Here is a 22,591-nt window from a genome sequence, read left to right on the forward strand (position 1 = left end):
TGTCAAAATGAGCTACAAGACTATTCATATGAAAATGTGTTCCACGTTTACTTCCATGCAAATAAAACTCGTTTTCATATGAAATGGTTTGAACGAGGACTCGTTTTGAAACACAGGCAAGACAAGGAAATTCAAAACTGACGGCCTTTTCGTTTGCGTTGAACTAGATCTGGACCGATTCGAGTATCAAGAGGTTCAAACGGCTGGCTCATGGAGTCCTTAATTGGTTTATGCCCTAATGACCTAATTTTGGTCAATACAGTGCTAAAATGTACTGAGTACCTTCGCTTGTACACGAGATGCATCTTGAACATCAAGATGTCTGAGGCTTTTGGAGACAGAGCAAATGGTAATTAGTTTTAGCAAACTGTTCAAGAGCACACATCTTTTACTACAAGTTGTTTGATGATAAATGGACTTGTAAGGCATTTCGCTGCTCCTTGCAGAGCTCTAGGTAGCTACAAACACATTTCTCATATTCGACCATATAAAGTAAAATAGTAGAGAGGGGAAAGTAGACAGTAGGCAGTAGACAGTAGACAGTAGAGAGTGGAGAGTGGAGAGTGGAGAGTGGAGAGTAGACAGTAAAGAGCAGAGATTTGATATTTGGGATTGGAGATTTGAGATTTGAGATTTGAGATTGGAGATTTTAGGATTTGAGATTTGAGAGTAGACAGTGGTCGACAGTAGACAATAGAAATAGAGAGTAGAGATTAGCTCTTCCACATTTGAGAGTTGAGAGCAGAGAGTAGAGAGAAGAGAGTAGAGAGTATAGAGAAGAGTAGAGAGTATAGAGATGAGAGCAGAGAGCAGAGAGTAGAGAGAAGAGAGTAGAGAGTATAGAGAAGAGAGCAGAGAGCAGAGAGTAGAGAGAAGAGAGTAGAGAGTATAGAGAAGAGTAGAGAGTATAGAGAGGAGAGCAGAGAGCAGAGAGTAGAGAGAAGAGAGTAGAGAGTGTAGAGAAGAGTAGAGAGTATAGAGAGGAGAGCAGAGAGCAGAGAGTAGAGAGAAGAGAGTAGAGAGTATAGAGAAGAGTAGAGAGTATAGAGAGGAGAGCAGAGAGCAGAGAGTAGAGAGAAGAGAGTAGAGAGTATAGAGAAGAGTAGAGAGTATAGAGAGGAGAGCAGAGAGCAGAGAGTAGAGAGAAGAGAGTAGAGAGTATAGAGAAGAGTAGAGAGTATAGAGAGGAGAGCAGAGAGTAGAGAGAAGAGAGTAGAGAGTATAGAGAAGAGAGCAGAGAGCAGAGAGTAGAGAGAAGAGAGTAGAGTATAGAGAAGAGTAGAGAGTATAGAGAGGAGAGCAGAGAGTAGAGAGAAGAGAGTAGAGAGTATAGAGAAGAGTAGAGAGTATAGAGAGGAGAGCAGAGAGCAGAGAGTAGAGAGAAGAGAGTAGAGAGTATAGAGAAGAGTAGAGAGTATAGAGAGGAGAGCAGAGAGCAGAGAGTAGAGAGAAGAGAGTAGAGAGTATAGAGAAGAGAGAGAGGAAAGTTGAGGGTAGAGAGTAGAGAGTAGAGAGTAGAGAATAGAGAGTTTGGACAATCTAATTTCTAATTTACAACAAGTGGTCCTAAACTTTGTAGTATTTACTAAGAACAAGCTTTTCTTTCTTCGAACTGATCGAGGGAAATCAAAAGAGGCAATTGCAAATGCAAGCAGCTTTGCATCGGTGACATCACGCGTTCATGCCATCATCAAATTCTCCCAGCCAAATCTCCGAAAAACTTACGAAAACCTGTAATGAGAATCTCTCTGTTGAAATCAGTTGATGAGTCTCAAGTCTCAGTCTCTTGATCAATCTCCTAACTACTAATATAAGAAACGTACAAAGACTGTATGTTGGCACGAGAGCTTTTAAGCGTCTATGCTAATACGGCATCCAATTGTCCCTAGCCCGAGGTGGGGAACTTCCATAAAAAAAGGCCAGGGGTGTTCGTCGAAAATTTTGAAAACAACATCTAAGAGGTACCATGCAAGATCCTGTTTTGTGGACGTGGCTTGAAATTTTCCTAACAACACACAATCTGATGTCTGAAAAGAGTTTTTCAGCATTAATATTAAAAAAATAATATTGAAATAAATAGAAGAGATGACTAGAAAAACTATTATGTACAATAATAGGCCATTTCCGAGTTGTCTTTTGCCTCTGTGTCAAAACGAGTCTACGTGTAAAACCATTCATATGAAAATGAGCTCCTGCCTACAGGTTCATTTTCATGAGAATCAAACCTACTTTCATAAGAAAGGTTTTGCACGAAGACTCGTTTTGAAACAGAGGCTCAAGGTAACTCGGAAACGGACTCAATTTTGAGGCTGAACAATCTGAGAGATACCAAACCAGCTTTTTTTAACATCTAAAAGGTACGACCTTTTATATGGACGTCCCCCTTGGGGTTCCTTGAAGTACTATAGGAAATTATCATATCTATCTATCTATACCAATAAGCAGTATTTATACTTTGACTTTCAGGCTGAAAGGGTTAATACATCAATTATTCTTTTTCTTTCGTTCTTATTATTAAGAGGTTATTGTTAACAAGTTTCGTCGCATCGTTGAATTCGAAATGTTCGACCTCTGTAGTCGTGAGCCAGACAGCTGAGCATTGGTCTTAGTTGAAAGACGGCTTTACTGATAAATGAGATCGGCAAAATTTGCTGATAGCTGAGAAATAGGCTGAACCGTTTACAGACAGACGAGAAATCAAGGAAAATTTAACCTCTTGATCTTGGGAATCTGTTTAAAATCATTAAATATGATATTAGTTCCTTTTAATTAATTTTTCGTTCTTTTACTGTTACTTTTTGCCAAGCGTTTTATACCTGGGCCTGCAGCCTGGAGATGCCAGAGAGCAACCTTATCACACGTTTTTACACTAACAAATTGATTAATTGATTGATTGATTGGTTAAATTGGGAAAAAGTACAAAAAGAATTGAAAAATTAATTAATAGCGTTTAATTCAACCTTCGCCTTTTCACCCCGCTTCATTCCTTGCCACTGCTCCCTAACTAAGGTCTCTAAAAGACCGAGCTCCTGAATAGGCTATCCCAGTCCTGCTTCGTTAATCACTCCTTTTAACAGACCGTATTGAACGGCTAGAAGCATGCAACGAACTCTCGTAGTCCGACATCCGTGACCTTCCCAATACCGGAAGATCTAATATAAGGAAGTGCGGGAAATGTAGAAACGACACCGACTAGAATCTTCGGAGAGGAATTCGATGAGTTACTTTCGCCATAAGCATTACACTATCACAAAAGAATCTGCAAATCTGCATCTTTTATGTATCCTTCCGCAAGACTGCTACTTTCTAATTCCTGTTTCACGCCTTTATCTCAGTTTTATCATGAGCCTCAGCGCAGATGATTATCTATCCAGCTGTCGAACTTTTTAATTTGCCGTCAGTTTCACTTTTAAAAGAGCTCAGTCGCAGAATTTTCACTTTCAATTAAAGGAAACCTGAAAATTTTATTACGATAGAAAGACGCCCAAGAGATAATAATAATAAACCATAACGGACAAAGGATGATTAACGATTACAAAACACGAACTTGAAAAAGTTAGGAAAAACTTTTCAAGATGCTCAAACCACGACGCAATTCCTTTAAAGTGCACCTAATCCCCTTTTTTCTGCTGAAACAAATCTTCTTGAGTCAACTGTACCGCATTAAATTTCTTCTTTAGTTTTGCCATCTTTGGTAAAGACGACAGCCATTCTTGAATTACAATATAAATACTCCGTTTACAAAAGACAAAAATATTTTTTCAGGACGTTTTCAAGTGGTGAGCGGGGACCGCCAGGTCACAGTTTGTCTCGCCAAGCGAAAGCGAAAGCGAAAGACAGGCGTTCTATTAACAAACTCAATTCCTTTTTATTATAGGCGTATAAATTCTAAATCCGCTTTAACTTCGAGTTCTTTACAAACAAAACTAACTTCACAACCACTGCCTCTAGAACTACAACCCAGATTCACCCGAAAGTTGCTAAAACCCTATCAAGAGGTACTCATCTCTTCCAACTGACAACATTTGCCCAAAACTGTTTCTACAAACAACACCGAAAAACTGATAGACCTCTTAAATATAGGATTACGAAGGATACGCCAGTTATGGCTGCTGTAGTTTCACTTCCCGAGACAAATGTGACTCAAGGTAATCTATTTAACAGTATACTTTAAGTTATTTAAGATAGTTACACATATTATAAATTGCGTCCTGGACACATCATTGGCGACCCGGCGCGTTATCATCTCGGCATTTCACGCTAGGCACGTGAACCTTCTGTTAAGGTTACAGTATACCTTCAGATCGGCAATTTTCTTCAAATTTGGATTTTTGGTTCAAAGTAATGGTCGAAGAGTAATCTCTAATTTCTGAAAACAAAATTGAAAAAAACTCAATATTGGCGGAGAAATGGAGGTTTTACGTTACGGCCGGAAGTAAAAGTTCCCTCTTGATTGACAGCCCTATAACGTGTACGCAATCAACCGAGACTACTTTCGCGGGAATATATGGATACCACGAATTGGCTGGCTACTCAGATCCCAGCATTTTTCGTATTAGATGTAATTCTATTAAGTTATAAGTAAACATGGACCACGGAAAACTCTGTGTACCAGTTCGAAAAAGCGAAGAACGAATGAAAACACATCAATGAGTGAAGAAGCGAAAGTTGGCCTCGCGGATGAAGCTATAGCTATCGTATCAAGCAGGCAAAAAGATCGAGTCAAGAGTAGAGAAAGATTCTGTAAAGGTTTGGGAACTCGACAGCTATAACAGCGACGTGTACATTGACTCTTTTGTTGAGTCCGATACCGATGAATCGCCCAACTCATTGAGATCCATTGGAATATTATCCATGCACATTTGCTCCGCCGCGCTTTCTTTTGTTCAGTTTGTTCTCGTCGCCCAGCCACTCTAGCGTTCGTATCCTTTTTCGTCTTCCCCATTTTGCCAGACCAGCTTCAAGAAAAACCGAGCTACAGAAAAATTATCTCTCCGCCTTGAGCGCATTGCGAAACTCAAGGGTTTTTTCGAGATTCACGCGTAAATTTCACCGCGAGTTAATGGTAGTAAATTTTCCAAGCGCTGATTGGCTCAGTGATCTGAGAACCCAGTTGAAGGCGTTTGTGGGCGGAGTTTGTTCGCGAAGCAAGAGATTTTTCTTAGCGCTGTTTTCTCGAATAAATTTTTTCGCTTGAAGCAGACACTTTAAAGAGTTACAACTCAAAGGGGATTTGTTTGATTGCCCTCAAATTTGGACAGTAGCTAGATTAACATATAAAAAACAAAAACGTGTCTGCGAATTGTTTATTTCGAAATATTTTTTTCTCCGAGAGCAATTTTTGTACGATCACTTCACATTTTTTAAGTCCTATTTTGAAAATGTTCTGTAACTTTTTACTGCAATTGAATGTGGCAAAACGCAGACACGCTTTTTTAGCGCTTTTTGTCCTGAAACCGGGGAAAAAAATAAATTGGCGAAAAACAAAATTCGCTTTGACTTGTAGCTTCCAAAAGGTGATTAGGACGCTCGCATTTAGTGGCCGTGAAAAAATCGGCACTTCATTTTATTTCAAAATTTTTGGTATGGTTTGATAGCCAGCTCTATAAGCTTTAATTTGATATAGGGGTTTAGGTATCTACAGCTTAAACCGAACGCGCTACATCGCTTGGACGTGAGACACCCCTGAAGGTATACGGTAACCTTAAGCTGGGGCTCCGCGAAGCAAACTAACTGAATTCGTTTCCTGTTTTTTACTTTTTGTTTTGTTTTCTTTTTTTAATCTCAAAGCTCTGCTCATTTATCGATACCTAAAGCGGGCTACACAAAAGCACATTCATGATAGTAACAGTGGTCTAGACATTCGAAAAAATACCTACTGATTAGTACAAGTGTTAAAATGAACCAGCTATTTAATGACGATGCCGTGAAAACGGTTGACGAAAATGGAAATGATTTTAATTATTAAACTTCATTCGTGGCTTCTTGTTAAAGAATGATGTCATTCTCAAATTTCTACTGATCACCTACTAAGTCGTCCGTAGTCTTGCTGCAGCCCACATAGACGGTCTTTTATTCCAGGCTACACATGCACTACCACCGTGCGCTCGTGTGATTCTATTAAACCTGTTGTCAGACCCACGCTTCGATACTGCCATTACACCAAGGTTATTGAATGATTTATGTCGAATACCTTAAAGTGTTCCTCTGTCGACCGGTTCCGAACAATACTTAAAACTTGATTTCTTTTTAGGAAAGTGTTTACGAAGTATATTTAAATGCAGTAGTTACATTTTTTTTCTTTTTTAATTTTTTTCTCTTTTTTTAATTTTGTTTTGTTATTTTACTAATTTACAAACACAATATACATAGGAAAAACTAAACAAAACAAAAAGAGGAAAATAGTAATATTACCGCACAATACTTACTTACAGTACAATATGATAGTGAAGACTACTTGCATCGTTTAGTTTATATCGCTAAACAATTCAGTTTGGCAAATGTCCAGTTTATTTTTTGTTTGTTTGTTTTAAAGTTTCGAACAAAAGGCAGCTCTACTAACGCTGCAATTGCTCTATATGTACAGTATAAGCAGTGTTTATACAGTAGTTGTTACATGGTTCACAGTTAGTGGAGAGGACTTATGTCCCTACGAAGTGCTTTTGATTTCATTTGTTTCAATCTAATCTTATGTTTCTGGATAATATCTTTTGCAAAAGAAAATGAACGCACTTTGATATACAATTGTATGATGTTGTGCAAAACATCTTTGGCAACACTACTGTTGATTATCAGTTCAGAATTGGATAACATTGAATTGTATGCTGAGACTACTTCAACATCATGAACAGATCTTGATATAATACTAGCATAGGCAATATTTTGCATGTTAGTCTTGGAAGTGGCATCCCTGAAATAATGTTCAGTTCTCTCAAAAATTGATTGAGCATTTTTTGAAATTGCCCACAAACCACCACGATTTAAAGATGAAGTTAACTTCTGGTTTTCAATGTCATTCTGATCTTCTAATTTGCCAGCCTTAAGGATGGAGATCGCCTGCTCACTTTCTGATGATTTACCAGCATGCTTGGTATGAAGTTTATGAAGCACATAACCTCCAATATACTGTAGTCCAGCTTTTTCTTCATCTGAAAGTTTAGTTAATGGGGCACAAGTATACATGCTTTCAATTTTCTCCTTGCTGTGTGCCAACATACAATCAGCAACCTTGGTAGACAGTAGTATAGCAGCGTTCCTTGATAATCCCTCAAAATGCTTAACTGCATTCAGAGCTATGGTCGAGTAGAAGGAAGTATAAAATCTTTCAGCATTTCCAGACGTTATCAAGCGTTTATATAGGTCTTCAATATCAGAGAATCCAGCTGTTACGTCTTGCAGACCGTTGTTGTAGGTGTAGGATCTTACTTCGTCTCTGATTGATTTTGGACAGATTTTGTTGTCAGCAATTTTGTGTTTAGCTTTTTCAACAATTCTTGAGTAAGCTACAAAAGTTAAATAGCTCTCTTGTCCTCCTTCTTTTTGCTTCTCGACATCTCTCGTATCTTTGTGTTTAACTGTCTTGTGTCGTTTCAGTCCGCTCTTGCTTTTGCATTTCTTGTGGCACAGTTCGCACACAACGTTTTCGAGTTGAACCTGTTGTAAACAAAAGTAACTTTCAGTTGAGAAATCAGTCATAAAACGATGCTACAAAGTCTAGTTCTAAGCATAGTTAATGGAAATAAAATACGAAACCACTTAATAATTACATCGTCAGTACAAGGATTTAGTCATAACACAAGTCGCTACAAAAAAACAGCACCGATGATACCAGATGATACTCGATCGAGCTGAAAGAAGATGAACGTCAAAGCACAGCGCTTTTCGCTAACTTCTGGGTGGCTAAGAAAGAATATAATACTTACTTCATCTGCAGCTTCTCTAAACTGTTCATCAAGCTCTTCTTCGTCTTCCAAAATACCTAAAATAGCGTCAAAATCGTCTCCAATGATAAACAAATCGTTCGTGTCCGCCATATTGTTTGGGAATGAACGTTTGGCGTGTGCACGGTCAATGTCACGTGACGGTGCAATTCAACCTCAAACGCGAAACAAAAAGCCGGCCCTTTGAAGTTTGCCGGGTTTCACAACCAGTCCCCTCCACTAACTATGCACGGTTTTTTAACCTTTTGTAGGCTGAAAAAAGTATTTACCAAATCGTATAATGGGTTTAAGTTAAGAACTGTTTTATTATCGCTATTTAACTTGCAATGCCAAGTCGCATGACGCTGGTGTGTTCACTGAATCTTCATCTAACTGAAGCAAGAGAATACGATGACTGAAATCAGTATGCTTTGCAGATTCCTTTCCCTAGGCACGTCCACTGATTAGTTTTACTTTCTAATTTTATTCCTTCTTCCTTTTTTTTGCCAACGTTTGTCATGCTGCACCTTATTTCTTGATGTATAGTCTCTCATATCTGACCAAATAGAAATACTTCCTTACAAGTCAATTCAAAGTCGATCCAATCTGGCCATTCACTTAACTTCTGTTTTTATCATTCTCCCATGTACACAGTCCAGAGAAAATCAGAACCCCAGCACAAGGACATCGTCCACTTGTGGGAGTTCTTATTTGAACTTCTCGCAGACGAAAGCTGCGGCTCAATAATAACTTGGACCACAGAGGAGAATCGAGAGTTCAAGTTGAAAAACCCCGAGCAAGTAGCAAAACTATGGGGTGCTTACAAAGGTGTAAAAGCAATGAATTACGAGAAACTCAGCCGAGCACTGCGCACGTACTATTCAAAAGGAATCATTGTAAAGGTTAGTAAAATTGCAAATATTTCATTGTTGAGACAACTCAATGTGCATGTGGTTATATTGATCCTCATTCGGAGAATCTTTCCCTGTTCAGATCTAGAGAACCCTTTCAGTTATCAAGACGATTCCATGTTTCGTTAGGCCTGGTTCACTAGCGACATAACGACGTAAACGAATAATGACATAACGACATAATTGCTTGTCGATAATGCGAACATCGACATTAAGACATAAGGGAAAAAAGGTTTTTTTTTTCCTTATGTCGTTATGTTCGGCATGCTGTTATGTTGCTGTTATGTCATTAAGTCAGGTTGTTCACACTGCAAAGGTGAAAACATAACGACTGGACATAACGTCTTTCCTATATGTTGTTACGTTTACTAGGCCTAAATCTCAATCTATCTTCATTTTCGAACAAAAGGCTCTTTGGCATGAGTTACTGACATCTGTATATCCTGTGGATGACGTCATCTTACTCGTTGTATGATCACGTGGTGAGTGAACAGAATGGAACTGTCGCTAAGCAACTGACCGTACCGTGATATTGTGACAACCTTTACCCTACTCTCAAGTGTGATGTTACTAACAGCTTAGGAAAGTCCTCATGACAAAAAAGAAAATCAATTCTCCTTTAAAAACCCGGAGGAAAATGTATGAAGACTAACAAGAGATTTTCGATTTGGTGGAAGGCCTGACCGGCGCGCTGATTGCTATGGTCAACAGCAAACGAATAGATACTGTGTAGCGTCTTGAACTAGATAGATAAAGTAAGTATTCATGCGTCTGTCCTGTTACTGACAATGAATTTCGTCGTAACATCGTCAAAGTAGCTGTTGATCCACGGTGCAATAGCCGAGTGGATCCGCAGATTACCTTGACTATGTTATGACGAAATTCATTGTCAGTAACAGGACAGACGCATGGAAAACTGACGTCAATTTGTTTTTTACAACAACATTGTAATTGTGCTCTCGCTCGTTGCATAAATTATAAATTCATGTGTCTGTCCGCTAATAGACAATGAAAATTCTGTAATGAGCGCTCGAGAATTTTTGCAGTTATTGTAAACTTTTTTTTTTCCGGCGTTGACTTGTCAGATAACCTAACAGCCGGCGTTTCAGCATTACCACCTTCTTCTGGGTCCACAATCTCGTTATGGTTTCCTGTTCTACAATTTTTTTTTTTAATCCGCTCCTATCTGAAGCTTGACTCTCTCTTGCTCTTTGCAGATATCTGGCCAGAGGTTAACGTACAGGTTTGCCAAACTTCCCTACAAATACGAACCTGGTGTTACAAGATCTCGTCGTCACGGACACAGAATAAAAGCATGTATTCAGCAACACATGCCGCAACCCTCATCTTCATCTTGCCAAATAAACCCAGGCTCCTTGTCGTCGTCAATTTCCAGCGTCAGTACCCGTCTTAGGAAAAGCTGTTCCTGGCCCCTCGTTCCCATGCCTTCGCATTCCATCTCGTGGAATCCAGGGTCCACGCCACTAATTTCTGATTGCTCAGAGTCTAGGATCATGTTCCCGCCGTTTGCAGCTGATCCGATGACGTTATCATCGTCATCGTTATCGTCTCTCGTGTCATTTGTTTTAAATGATCCGATTGAATGTCTTGGTCCGCTAGTTCAAGACATGAGAACCAGTAAACCTAAGTCAATAGCTGTTCCAGTAATCAAGTGGAACATTCGCCGCTCATGAAACTGCATGAAGTAAGACTAGACCAACAGAGACAAGGAGGCTACTCGCAAGTAAGATACTAATCAATGCGTGGGGTTGAATGAGATTATAAGAAAGTTTATATAATATTTAAGATAGAAAGCGCGCTCTCAATGGTCGAAGGTGTGTTTGGATGAGAGTATTTAAACTTTGCTTTTCGAAAGCAATAGGGGACTTCTTTCTGTTTACACAGCGTCATCTAAACACTTGAAAGTTATGCAAACCCTAGACTTCGCCTTAGCACATCATAGTCTCATAGTTTACATAACTGTCTAGAATTCTTCCAATCCCCTCGTGCTTAGATGTAAAAAAAAGGAAAAAAAAGTCCTCTTTTTATTGCTTAAACTTTGGACAGCTTATTCTTCGATAGTACAGCACTTAAGACTAGTAGAAAGAATATCGCTGTTTGTTGGATGAAACAATTATGTAAACGTCAAATTAAAAGAAAATTTCAGTATTTCCGTGCAGGGCAACACTTAAAATGACGAGGCACCTTAGTTCCAAGGCCTCATCCGCTGCGGCCGCCCATGAAGTGATAGGCTCCCGGCCGCAGTCAATCTTTTTTCGGGTCACGTGGTCCGTGCAAAAAAGTGGCCTAGCCGTTCGCTGAACGTCGTCGAAAAAATGTCCTATTATACTGTCCTATTATGTTTTATTATGTCCCATTATGTCCTATTACAACGTCCTATTATGTCCTATTGTCCTATTATAATGTCCTATTATATAATAAAATGGCCTTTTATGACCTATTATTGCTCTATTATGATGTCCTATTATAATGTCCTACTATAATGTCCTATTATACATGACCTATTATAGAAAAATTAGTGTGTAATATTTACGCACCAACACTGGATGAAAAGAATTTTAAAACATCCTAGATCCGAATCGATGCATTGTCTTTGCTACATCGCTACTTTTGGGGCACCTGCTAAATTGTATCGCTTCTTTTGGAAAGGGGGTCGATACTTTTGGAACTTTAAAGCGGTGTCATTAAAGCGTTTCTCGACGAACGAATGCAGCAAATCAAGCTGACCAAGCTGGACCTCGCGATTACCTCGTTATTGGTCTTTCTATCGTTTTCTATCATTTGCAATATTTGAAACACATTTTACTAGCCCTTTGTCACAGTTGTAATGGGGACAACCTCTGGATATGTGCTCTTATTCGATCGAAGAACTTGTTTCAAAATGGTTTTCTGTTCAACGAGTCCACACTAAAGTAAAAGAAACCAAAACGTGGCTTATCTAACCTTGTTTATAGATATCGCGATCGGTAACGTCAGCGTTTTGGTATTTATCTGGTTGTGTGACGTAGTTTGCTAGCAATTAACAAAAGCAATGTTTGTAGAGGAACACAAAACCCACGTACTTGAAACACCATGGGAGGAGAATTCCACCTTGACAGCATATCTTACGTTGGATAACACGAAGAGAAAAATTTGAAGTTGCTCTTCATCAATACAGCGTTATGAAACAAATATCGCCGTCTGCCTTCGTTTGAACTAAATTTTTGTTGGTTGCGTATTTCACTTGATAGGAAACACCTACACGATTTCACGTCACGTTATGACGAAAAAAATTTAGCGTCACGCAATCAGTACCTGTTTGACAAGATTTTGAGAACACGTGAATTATTAATAAAATTTTTGATATGATGAAGACTAAACTTTCCGCTCTCGAGCCGGCGATTTCACTTTTCTTTCTGCCTGTTCATACACTTAAGCTCAGGAAGAAGTGAAAGCTATTAACGACCTGGACAACAGTTACTTTTATTGATCTCACATCAACTTCAGGTAAGCAGTTTTATTTCTTGTATTCAAATCTTAGAGCAGAAAAGACCGGCCGGCGTCACATAATATTGCGATCGCCCCCGTAGTCGGCGAAATTTCTATCCCAGGTTTAGTTTACTATATATCCAATCTGACATTATATCGCTAAGTGGCATCTACTCTTCATGAAAGATCAGACAGGCTTGATGTTTTCATCGAAAAAAAAAAAAAACCCGCCGGTATTTCTACCCCTTGGGGTTTGATTCTGTAAATAAGCGAATTATTCAATACGGTGCAAGCAACAATTAAATAGGCCACGAATGTCAACAGTTTTTAGCCATCATGGTGTTTTAATCTACACATTGACTTACCATAGTACTAATATTCTCGATAATATTAAAACAGAGTGCAGAAAGATTTTGATTTGATACGAGTCGGTGATTGTAAGGCCTTAGCCCAGCTTAGCCCGAAATTGCGCGAAATGATCGGAAGTTGCAAAAAACATCGCTATTCGAGTGTGAACAACACGAATGTGTAACGCAGACATGCTTTTTACAGTGTCGCGTTTTTTCATCGTTTGGCCTTTACTAATGTCGAAATTTTAATGACCCTCTACCGTCGTTCCGCGCACGACTGGAAAGAATTGGTTATTGGGAGGTAACCGCATTATATACACTTAAAGGGAGCCTTGGTACAAAGGTCGGTTACCAGGGGTGTGTGTTGGACCGAAAAGGTAAACACGCCACATCACGCCACTCCTGTCACGATATGATCACGTGCAATGGCTCGCCTCTTTGCTGTCTTTGTTGCCGGATACCCCAGGCAAGCGACTGATTTCTCGTGTTATCCTCGCTTATTTCTTGCGCGTTTGGTCGTTTAAGCAGTACAAAACTACTGTTGCGTCAAACTTTCCAGCAAGGAACGCGGGCCCACATACGACTGGAAACAAGGGAAAAATTTACACCACCCCACCCCGTGTAGTTTTCTCCTCTCTCCCTGTTACTTTGTTTTCAGTGTCACGCAATTCAAAATAGATCAAAATCAAAATCAAAACCAAAACCGTTCAATAGATAAAGTCCAGAATCTGGGAAATGAAAGAAGGTAGATATGCAAAGACTCTAGCCAAGATTCTGGTCACAGCAATTTTTCTTACGCAAGATATGCAAAGAAATTTTTTACCCAAATTTATAGAGATTTGTATGGAGACACCTTGCTGGTGCCCATCCGTATGGGCACCAACATGGCGGCTGGAAACCAACAGAAACATCTGTCACTGAGTTTTGCTACAAAAGCGTGAATTTATCCCTTGAGGAACTCTTAAACATTAAAATAATACTTTTTCTAAGACATTAACTGTTCAGATAGCCAAATTCCCCGAAATAAGTCACTTTTTTAACCATCATGACAGCTCTCTAGGCTGTCATGTAAATGGCGAGTCACGCAAAAGCTTAGATATTCAAGCGTAGTGTATCACAAAGCCAAGAACCCATTTGGCACGAAAATACGTACGAGTATTAGTTTTCAGCTGCTCTTATACATCATTAAAGTAAACTCTCAGGAAGATCAATAGTTTTATAGTTTGAATTTTAGTGATGTCATGTGAAAACCAGCTATACTTTCGTACAGCGAGTCATAGTTGTGGTGAAGACTCAAAAGCCTTTTCAATAGCCTGTGTTACTTTGTAAGTTAAGAGACATCAGCTTGAACTGTACTTGTGTGAACTGAGCAAGACCACGAAATTTTTTTCTGGTCTTTTATAATTGCCAATAAATTTTGTAAATTTTCTAAGAACTTGATAAATAACATAAACTTACAGCTGCATGTATTTTGTCGGTGGTTCTAGAAAATATCCCCTCCTTTGGAAGGTTTTGCTTCTTACTTTGCGTTAAAACTTTTTATGGCCTTCCTTTGGGTGGATATGACAACTACATGCACAAAGTGATTGAAACCTTGGCATAATTTTTGATATTTTTTAAACAACATTCAGGGAGGAACATTCAGGGAGGTGACCCTGTAAACAGAGCTGTAGATCTCCCTGTAGAATTAGCCTGCATAGCAGACATTTCCTTACCTTTTTGCGGCAGAGAGAACAAACAAGCAAAAAGGTAAGTGGGTGAGCGAATGAGCGCACCTGGGGTGAGCAAAAAAATGGGGAGAAGTGGGGAGGGGGTGCTCCTTATTGTTCGTACTGGCTCGTAGCTTTGTTCCGGTTCCCTTTCTAAGCTTTTTTGGAAACATCTGCTACAAAGGTTATTCCAGAATCAAATTTAATGCATTACCAAGCAGATGTTTACAATATAAATAAGTAAAGAGGCTAGTCTCCTTTGCAGCTGTTATTAGGGTCATCACACAATGCTTCTTGCCCGCTTGCAAAGGAGACTATTAAGAGACTTGACAACTACTGATCTGTTGTTACACCAAATTCTCAAATCTGAACTTGAAAGAAAGTGTGGCACCCTCTAAGGAGAATTAATGTTTTGACTCTGCTTGGTACTGAACTTGGTACTTCATTTCAGTTCACCCCTTGTGCTCGTCAACTCCTAAACTTTCAAAGCAACCATGAATCAGTCAGAAGCCCCCTTTGCCAGGAGAACTCTGAGGCGGGTTGTAGAGAAGAGGACAGGACAGCACGAATTTTCAGTTGTCACCTATAACATCCTTGCTGACTTTTGGCTACAGCAGAATGTAACGAAAAAAGGCAGCTACAGCTATTGCCCAAATGCCTACAAGTACAAGGGACAAGGAAAAAGATCCCATCGGCATAATCTTTTCATGGCAGAGGTATACAAACAGTGACAGATCCAGTCCCATCGAGCTCCCGAGATCCAAACATGATGCCCTGAAGGGCCTAATAAATTTCCCCTCTTCCCTCACAAGAGAGTCCCTAAGTGTTCTCTACCCCTTTGGTGAAACCTGGATCCAGCACTGCAGATTCTAAACAAATTTATTCCTCAAATCAGGCATGCACCAATGTGAAAACATCTGGTCACAAGTGACCATGCTAAAATTTGAGCACACATCAGTGGTGATTGAACGTGTGCCCAAAGCATGGGTACAACAATAACAATTTGCAGTGAACAATTTCTATTGTTCATGGCACCAATTCTCATACACACAAGTTGTACCAGTCCCAGACATCCTTGTCTCATAAATTTCTAAATTTCAAAACATAAAATAGATGGGTGTAGGATGTACATTATGTTAATTTCACTGTTCAGTTCTACCCAACCCACTTATACCATCTTTTTTTTTTCTTTAGCTCCAATGGCTCAACAGCGATATTATCTGCCTACAAGAGGTAGACACATCCTATTTTACTGAGACCCTTAAAGAGGAGCTGTCCAAGTTGGGGTATGATGGCCATTTTGCAGAAAGATGTATGGGGGAGCCTGAGGGAGTGGCACTGTTTTTCAAGAGGGACAAGTTTCACCTTGAAGGAATGAATAGTTTTCATTTGAATGATCTGGCGGCACGCAGTTTCAAGCAGACTGAAATTCCTAAGTTTGCCGAGGTTGTACTTCTTGCCACCTTAAGACACAAGACTAGCAATAATCTTCTGGTGATGGGTAAGTATATTTTTAATATACATTTACATCACTGGAGATGATGCAATTACATGCAATTTTGCTCAATACTTATTTCCTAAAATTATACAGTCAAAGTTTTGGGAAGTTGTCCTATTACTAGAGATAACATAACAGTGCTATGAGTTTAAGCAAAGCATGATACATGACTTTTGGAATAAACTGTGTGAAAGGAGACAGTGGAATTTCCCACCTTTCAGACCTTCTTCAACTGATTCTGACAAAAAAAACACTGCCTCCTTATATTCCGGGTTCCAAAAATATGACATGGTTCTTGGTAATTTCTAAAGGCAAAGTGTCAACAAGGAATTGCATTGGGTCAATAGATCAGGCTTCAGCTCATCAGAGGTTTCTCATGCAAGGTCTGGTAGCCAGCCAACTTTGTCTAGTTTCTGACCTGAGACCCCTCCCCCACCCCTCTCAACCTTAAGTGGGTAGTCTAAAAGTTACAAATGAGTGTGACCTTAAGACAGTGCCCCCTTACAAGACTGAGAAATGTGTGCTTTTCCATAACATTGCAAGGAAATGCAGTGCTTTTTTGTGGCTGGAAATGCTGTATCTTATAGCAGTAGTAAGAAGCTCTACAAGTATCATGGCTGTGCTCTAGAATCGCCCAGATGCTACAGGCAACTAACTTTTGGCTTTGGGCCATTGGAAAAACTTACTTTTTTCATGTAAGCTCAAGTGCTGGGCGCCCAAGATTTTACAGCTAGGAATCTCTGGGCTAGTCCATGTAATTTTTCTTAGACCACAGCCTTAAGTATGCTGCTGGAACCTCATATCGGTGTCCCCTTGCATTGTCCCCTTATGGGCTTATAGATGGATTTAGGCGAGCTCCTGATTAAACAATTAACCATAAATGGAAAGAGGATATTTTTCCCTGGGTCAGAAACTCAAAAACTGACCAATTCTGAGTAGACAATTGTTTGCGTATGTTGTGTGTGGTTTCACTATTTTTCCTAGTTACATTTTAACAAACAATACCTAAAGAGCGTACCCAAGACTGTAGAAATTATGTACGCAATACATCAGGGACTTCCAAGAGACAATTATGCAAGGAATATGTCCAAAGAAAAGTCAACAACACATCAGGGTTTAATTCATGCGAAAATGTTGCCTTTGCATGTACTCCCTCCCTCTCCCCCAGAGTAACAACCTGGCTTGAGCCTGCAATCCAATCAAAAACCCAGTACCTGGTCAGCGGTCAACTTAAACAAAACAAACAAACAAAGCGACCTCTATGAACTCTTAACCTGAGCCCACAATACAGTCATGTGATACTGGTCAGCAGATACCTTGTTTTGACAGCTGTCAATTAATTATAACATGGATGTCCAATATCAAAGATGTACCTATTGTAATGGTGCTACTCTCTTATTTTTCAAAGTATGGGGCTTGGTATACGGATGGACAGACGTACACACGTACAGTCACATGAACAACCAAAATTTTTGAGATCGATGAGTTACCAAATTTTCTAAGGTATGGGGCTCTGCTCGTGTGCCTTCGGCACACAGGAGCTCCACTATAATTTTACAATAAATGTAGTTGCATACTTTGTTACAACACTGTTCCTTACATTTATTGCAGGTACTACCCATATAGAATGGGGACAACAGCTTAAGTCTGTCTCACAAGTCTGCCAAATAACAATTGTCACTAATGCCCTTCATGACATGGTTAAATCACTCAAGTCAAAAGGTGAACAAGGGAGTTATATTCTGTGTGGAGACTTCAATATTGAACCCCAGTTTCCTGCTTATCAACTTCTAAAGGAGGGGGAACTGACCAATAAGGAAATGACAAGACTTAAAGGTGTTGATTACATAAGATGGGGTCTTGACAGTCTGGCACCATCACAGGTATGTTATTTATCTTTAATGGAGTAATGTTGATTTTAAATACTCTCCTGTTCTCCTTCTTCACAATTAGTATTAAGTACCTTTAAGACTTTTCCCACCCACCCACCCCCCTTCCCCACACACTGCCACAAACCTTATTTTACATCATTAGGCTACAATTAGGGTACATGTGGTTGTTGACCATTGCAAGACTCTCAGATTCAGTTTAATTCAGTTAATTAAATATTTCCACTTAACAAGCTAAATAATTGATAAAAACGTTACTAGTATGCCGGAAGTACTTGTACTTTGTGTGCTTAGATGAACTTTTGTGCAGTGCTGTTCATGTAGTTGTATTGCAATGTTTCAATGCCCATGCTCAATCTTTTCACATTCCTTTTCTTCCAACCTTGCATTGTTCAGAACCAAAATTTAATGAAAGCTTGATATTTAATTTTTACTTTTTGAACAAGTGATTGCATGAATTTTAAATTACAGTAATTTTGCAAATAACATCATGAAACAGTATCTACCTGCACCATGCAGACTGTTAAAAGTCACTGTAAAATCAGATACCAAACTTGTAATTTTTACCTTTATTTTATCCATACAGCTGCTACCAGATCAGGCATCACTTTTAAACAGGACCAAAACACAAATCTGTAATCCTCTTAAGAACCTGCAAAGTGCTTACAAGAGTGTTCTGGTGAGTTATGTACAGAGTGAATTGTAAGGCTGCATGGCCTTCTTGTCTGCACACTCAGCTCTGGTGAGAGTACTCCAGGTTGGGGCCCTTGTGGGAGCATCCCTCACTAGATGCACTTCTAAAAATCCAGTGCTCTTTACATCACCGAGACTCTTTTAACAACTGTAAAATATGCATAATGAGTGCTTAATGTTAGGGTCCAATAACTATATACTTATGAGTATAGACATGCACATGCATATCACCTGGATTTGTGCAGCTTAAATTCAAGACTAGAGAGGTATATTTGACTGGGGGCAGATTTTCATATTTTTGGAACTAGTTAACAGCACATTTTTAATATTTTAGGGAGCTGAGCCTCAATGTACCAATCATGAAGGGCCAGGGTCCATGTGGACCCTAGACTACATTTGGTATGATTCCGTGAACCTGGAGGCCACAGCAGCCTTGGAAACAGTTACCCCTGCTATGATTACACCATACACTGGCCTGCCAAATGAGTGTTTCTCATCAGACCACCTTTCATTAAAGGCATGCTTCAAGTTCACCACCGACAAAAATCTGATTTCTCAGGATGAGCTTCAACAAGGCGTATGAGAGGGTAGTCTTGGGGTTGGGGCCGTTTTCTACTGTATATATGTACAGTTTAAAACTCTGGGTGAAATTCAGTTTTATTTAAAAGGATTTATTAGAAAGATTTATTAAAAGGATGAAATTTTCAAGTTCTTAATTTAAAATCGCAAAGTTCTCCTTGGGCCAGACCTTAAGATGTTTGATTTTTTTTTAAATTCATTGCACAAGGTACCAAGCAGAACAATGTGTAGAAGAATTCAAGAAAGCTAAATTTTCTCATTTTTTACATCTTAAAAGGTGCTTTTAATATATTTCTTTTTAAATCAAAGTGTGCAAGGTAACATGGTGAATTTTATGTACATAAAAGAAAATAAGGTCCAGTTCAGCTGTCATGCTTCTTCTGTGCCAAACTTAATTGCAATTTGGTTTGACTGTAGCACGGTAGGAAAACAACTCCGATTTGGATGTCGTGCCAGATTCAAACCAAATTCAGCATTTACTGACACCTCTTAACAATTCTCCTCCCGACTCCCCATGGGAATGCACTCTCGCCAAAATACAGTAACATAATTTATGAACTTATTTTGTCTTTATCATTTAAAATGTACATCTATAGTTACAACTAGTGTATTAATTAGTGTAATGATGGTGTACGTTTACAGAGAAATTTAAAAGTAATTTAATTGATAATATCACATTATATGAGAGTAAGAATGGTAAATAATAAAACTTCAAATTGAAGATAGCAATTATTCTTTTGGTTTCATTAGGGAACTTTCAGCAGAACTCTCTGGTTGATATTCAAATAAGGGTGGGAGTCAGAGAAAGCATATAGTTGTTGCCTAGCTTCCTCAAGGGGGTGATGGGGCATACTCCCCCAGAAACTTGGAAGCATCTTGCAGTCACATTTCCCTTGATACAGTGGAACCATCACCTTTTTAGGTACATTTGGTGGCAATTTTCTACTCTGATACGTAAAGAGCTGTTTTGAATCCAACATTTCAAAACGAAATTCAGCTTGAGAGTGCAAAGGCCAAGTTCCATTACAGAATTTTTCTTGCAATTTTGCACATAATGTTGCCTTGTGTACCATCCCCTGAATTAAATCTGTCTCAACATTATCATTGCAGTAATCATTGCAAAAGATAGAAATTGATTCTACTTTGTACAATGATATTGTAACAGTGCCTTAAAGGTTAGAGACTGCATTTGTTTGCACATGTCTTATAGGACTCGATGTATGAGGCTTAAGTGCTGTGGTTTTAAAGTATGTGCTGGTTTAAATGTATCAATCAATAATTGATTGAATAATTTGAAACTTCAATATCCCTGAACCCAGGCAAAACCCAATAATTTAAACTTTGGAAAATCTTGTTTATGAAATTGTCATCCCAGGGCCAAAAAATAATGGGGTTCAAGAGCCCCATCTTGGAGTCATAGCATACTATCACAAGCCCCTGCTCCCACAGGATAAATATGACACAAAAAGTGACGATAAAAGGAATAATTCATCCCAGAATAACCATTTTGAACACCCTTTGTGTCCTAAGTACCATTTTTACATATCATGATCATTAAAATGCAAAATGATTAACTTGAAGACCCCTCTTTTCAAGTTACCACATTTTCATAATGAAAGTGACACCATGATTTCAAGGCAACTTAAAAATCCCTCCCCCTCCCTAATCTCTCCTGAATGGTGTCAAATCCCCCCCAACTCCTGTTGGGGTCACATCAACTTGGGTATGTCAGGGGGGGGGGCATGTCTCCAGCTAGTTGGTCAACATAATTTTTTGTTGCCAAGCTTTAGCAAAATTTCCTTTTGGAAGAAATTCAAGATGGCTAAAAATTTCAGAAACCAATTCAATATGTTTACGTCGAATAATGATTTGTCTTGATTTGAGATATTGCCAGGGTACACAGACCCCAGGGGGTACTCCCAGAAACATTGGGTTGGGGTGTGCAGCCTGCTTGCGAAACCCTTATCCTTGCTCTTTATGACGAAAATCTGTTATTTTCCCGACCCTATTTGTGACGTAACCCTCAAATCAATACCCTGTTGCAGAACTGTCTTATAATTAGTTCCCTAGTTCAATCCAATGTTAAATTGCCATTAACATAATTTTTGAAGGGTTTTTGTAGATGGCCCTATTGATAATGACAGAAGTATATCACCTCGAAGCGTCTAAATTCTCTTTATATCATCGGAACTATGCTGGGGTTTTTTAGCTGACCAATCAGAACCACGGAATTTTTTTTGCCCAAATATGGAATCAGCGGATTGAAGGCAAATAATGGTGGCCGCTCTTGGAAACGCTGTGAGAAAGCTCTTAAGAACGAAAATTCGAGCAATAAGCCTTGCCGGGAAAGCGCTGTTGGATGAGGACGTCTTTGAAAGGGTCCTATTGATATGCTTCTGATAATGATAAAAAAGTTGCTTCTACTAAAAAACACACCCAAATGAAGACTAGAGTACAATAACCATACCCTACTTATGACCAATATGGCCAAAATCGATACCCTATTTATGACCAAAATGGCTGAAAAACCATACCCCTTGGGGCCGTAATTACCTATATAGCCCAGACCAGAGAGTCCCCCCACCCCCCACCCCGCAAGGGACACAAACTCATTTGGATTTCAAAAACAAGTGTATGCCGTCCAGATATTATCCAGACCCTTTTCTAAAAAAACAAAACATTCTGACACAACATAACGTTTTCGCACATCTTTTGCAAGTGTTTGAAGAAAAAGTACAACGGATGGAGAATTCACGCCAATACGGCCATGTGACACATTAAAATGTTTAAACTTACAACGCTCCCACACACAAGTGAACGAAAAACACACCGTGAAACAAATTAAAGTTATGAGGTACCTTTGTTGTTCTGTTGCCAACATCAGGTCTTCAATGAGTGGCTAAAGAAAGGTTAATTCCATCACTCACCGTCCGCAGATAAATTGTTGCGTATTTCGGCGTCGCATTCTCGCTGAATGACAAGATTAGTGACCTTTCTTGGCAGCGTCTAAATGTCAGAAGCCATTTCCTGAGAATATGTTTGATCCAAAAGTCGTACTATCTAATTATCCGAACTCTTAGAACTTTAAATATACAGCGAAATTTGTTCAATGTCGATAAAATGTAACGCAAAACCTTCATTGCAACTCAGTCCGCCGACAACTCCGCCATGTTCCCCCTGCAACTTGCTTCGCGGCCAAGCTGCAGGCGCCACGCGGCAAATCCCGCTTTTGGCGGGAAACCCGACCAAAGTGCGCAACCAGCGCCAACCGTGCTTAGTGATAGCGGTTATCGCGAGTATTTGGCTCTCTTAAGTCTCTCTTATGCTCAGTTTTGTTTACAATGGAACGAACAAAAGAAGTCGACGATCCAAGCAACTTTTTTTTTTTGTTACAATGAAATGCTCCAATTTTGAGGATGTAGGATTTCGCTTTGGAACGTACATCATGGTTTGAAACTGTCTCCCTATGCAAAACATCTTGGCGAAATGTCAGAAAAGAAAAGTTGTCATAAGCGATTTGCAGCCAAGAATATTTCGACAGCCGGGTTGACTTT

General features: G+C 39.3%; 3 protein-coding genes across 4 annotated transcripts; 2 read left to right on the forward strand and 1 right to left on the reverse strand.

The window, feature by feature from the left end:
• Nucleotides 1–40: 40 nt before the first annotated feature.
• On the forward strand, nt 41–11,442 carry LOC110068543 (uncharacterized). The gene is made up of 3 exons (XM_020775928.2): nt 41–349; nt 8,574–8,821; nt 10,048–11,442. The coding sequence occupies exons 1-3, from the start codon at nt 211–213 to the stop codon at nt 10,522–10,524; spliced, it is 864 nt and encodes a 287-aa protein (XP_020631587.1). The 5' UTR covers nt 41–210; the 3' UTR covers nt 10,525–11,442.
• LOC149101306 (uncharacterized) lies at nt 4,329–8,096 on the reverse strand. Its single transcript, XM_089276009.1, has 2 exons — nt 7,923–8,096; nt 4,329–7,653 (listed from the first exon to the last, which is right to left on the reverse strand). The coding sequence occupies exons 1-2, from the start codon at nt 8,031–8,033 to the stop codon at nt 6,628–6,630; spliced, it is 1,137 nt and encodes a 378-aa protein (XP_089132135.1). The 5' UTR covers nt 8,034–8,096; the 3' UTR covers nt 4,329–6,627.
• A 499-nt stretch (nt 11,443–11,941) lies between the features above and the next one.
• On the forward strand, nt 11,942–19,762 carry LOC110068542 (uncharacterized). Of its 2 annotated transcripts, XM_089276151.1 has the most exons (7): nt 11,942–12,337; nt 14,301–14,418; nt 14,830–15,094; nt 15,573–15,879; nt 17,488–17,759; nt 18,352–18,444; nt 18,793–19,762. In XM_089276151.1, exons 3-7 carry the CDS (start codon nt 14,873–14,875, stop codon nt 19,039–19,041), a joined length of 1,143 nt encoding a protein of 380 aa, XP_089132277.1. In that variant the 5' UTR covers nt 11,942–12,337; nt 14,301–14,418; nt 14,830–14,872; the 3' UTR covers nt 19,042–19,762. The 2 variants fall into 2 exon arrangements, with proteins under 2 accessions (XP_089132277.1, XP_020631585.1); XM_020775926.2 differs by lacking the exon at nt 14,301–14,418 and having other exon boundaries at nt 11,943–12,337.
• The last annotated feature ends 2,829 nt before the right edge of the window (nt 19,763–22,591 follow it).

The sequence above is a fragment of the Orbicella faveolata genome, unplaced genomic scaffold (assembly GCF_042242905.1).
Source record: "Orbicella faveolata isolate gen_17 unplaced genomic scaffold, um_ofav_v1 contig_4, whole genome shotgun sequence".
Lineage (NCBI taxonomy): Eukaryota > Metazoa > Cnidaria > Anthozoa > Scleractinia > Merulinidae > Orbicella > Orbicella faveolata.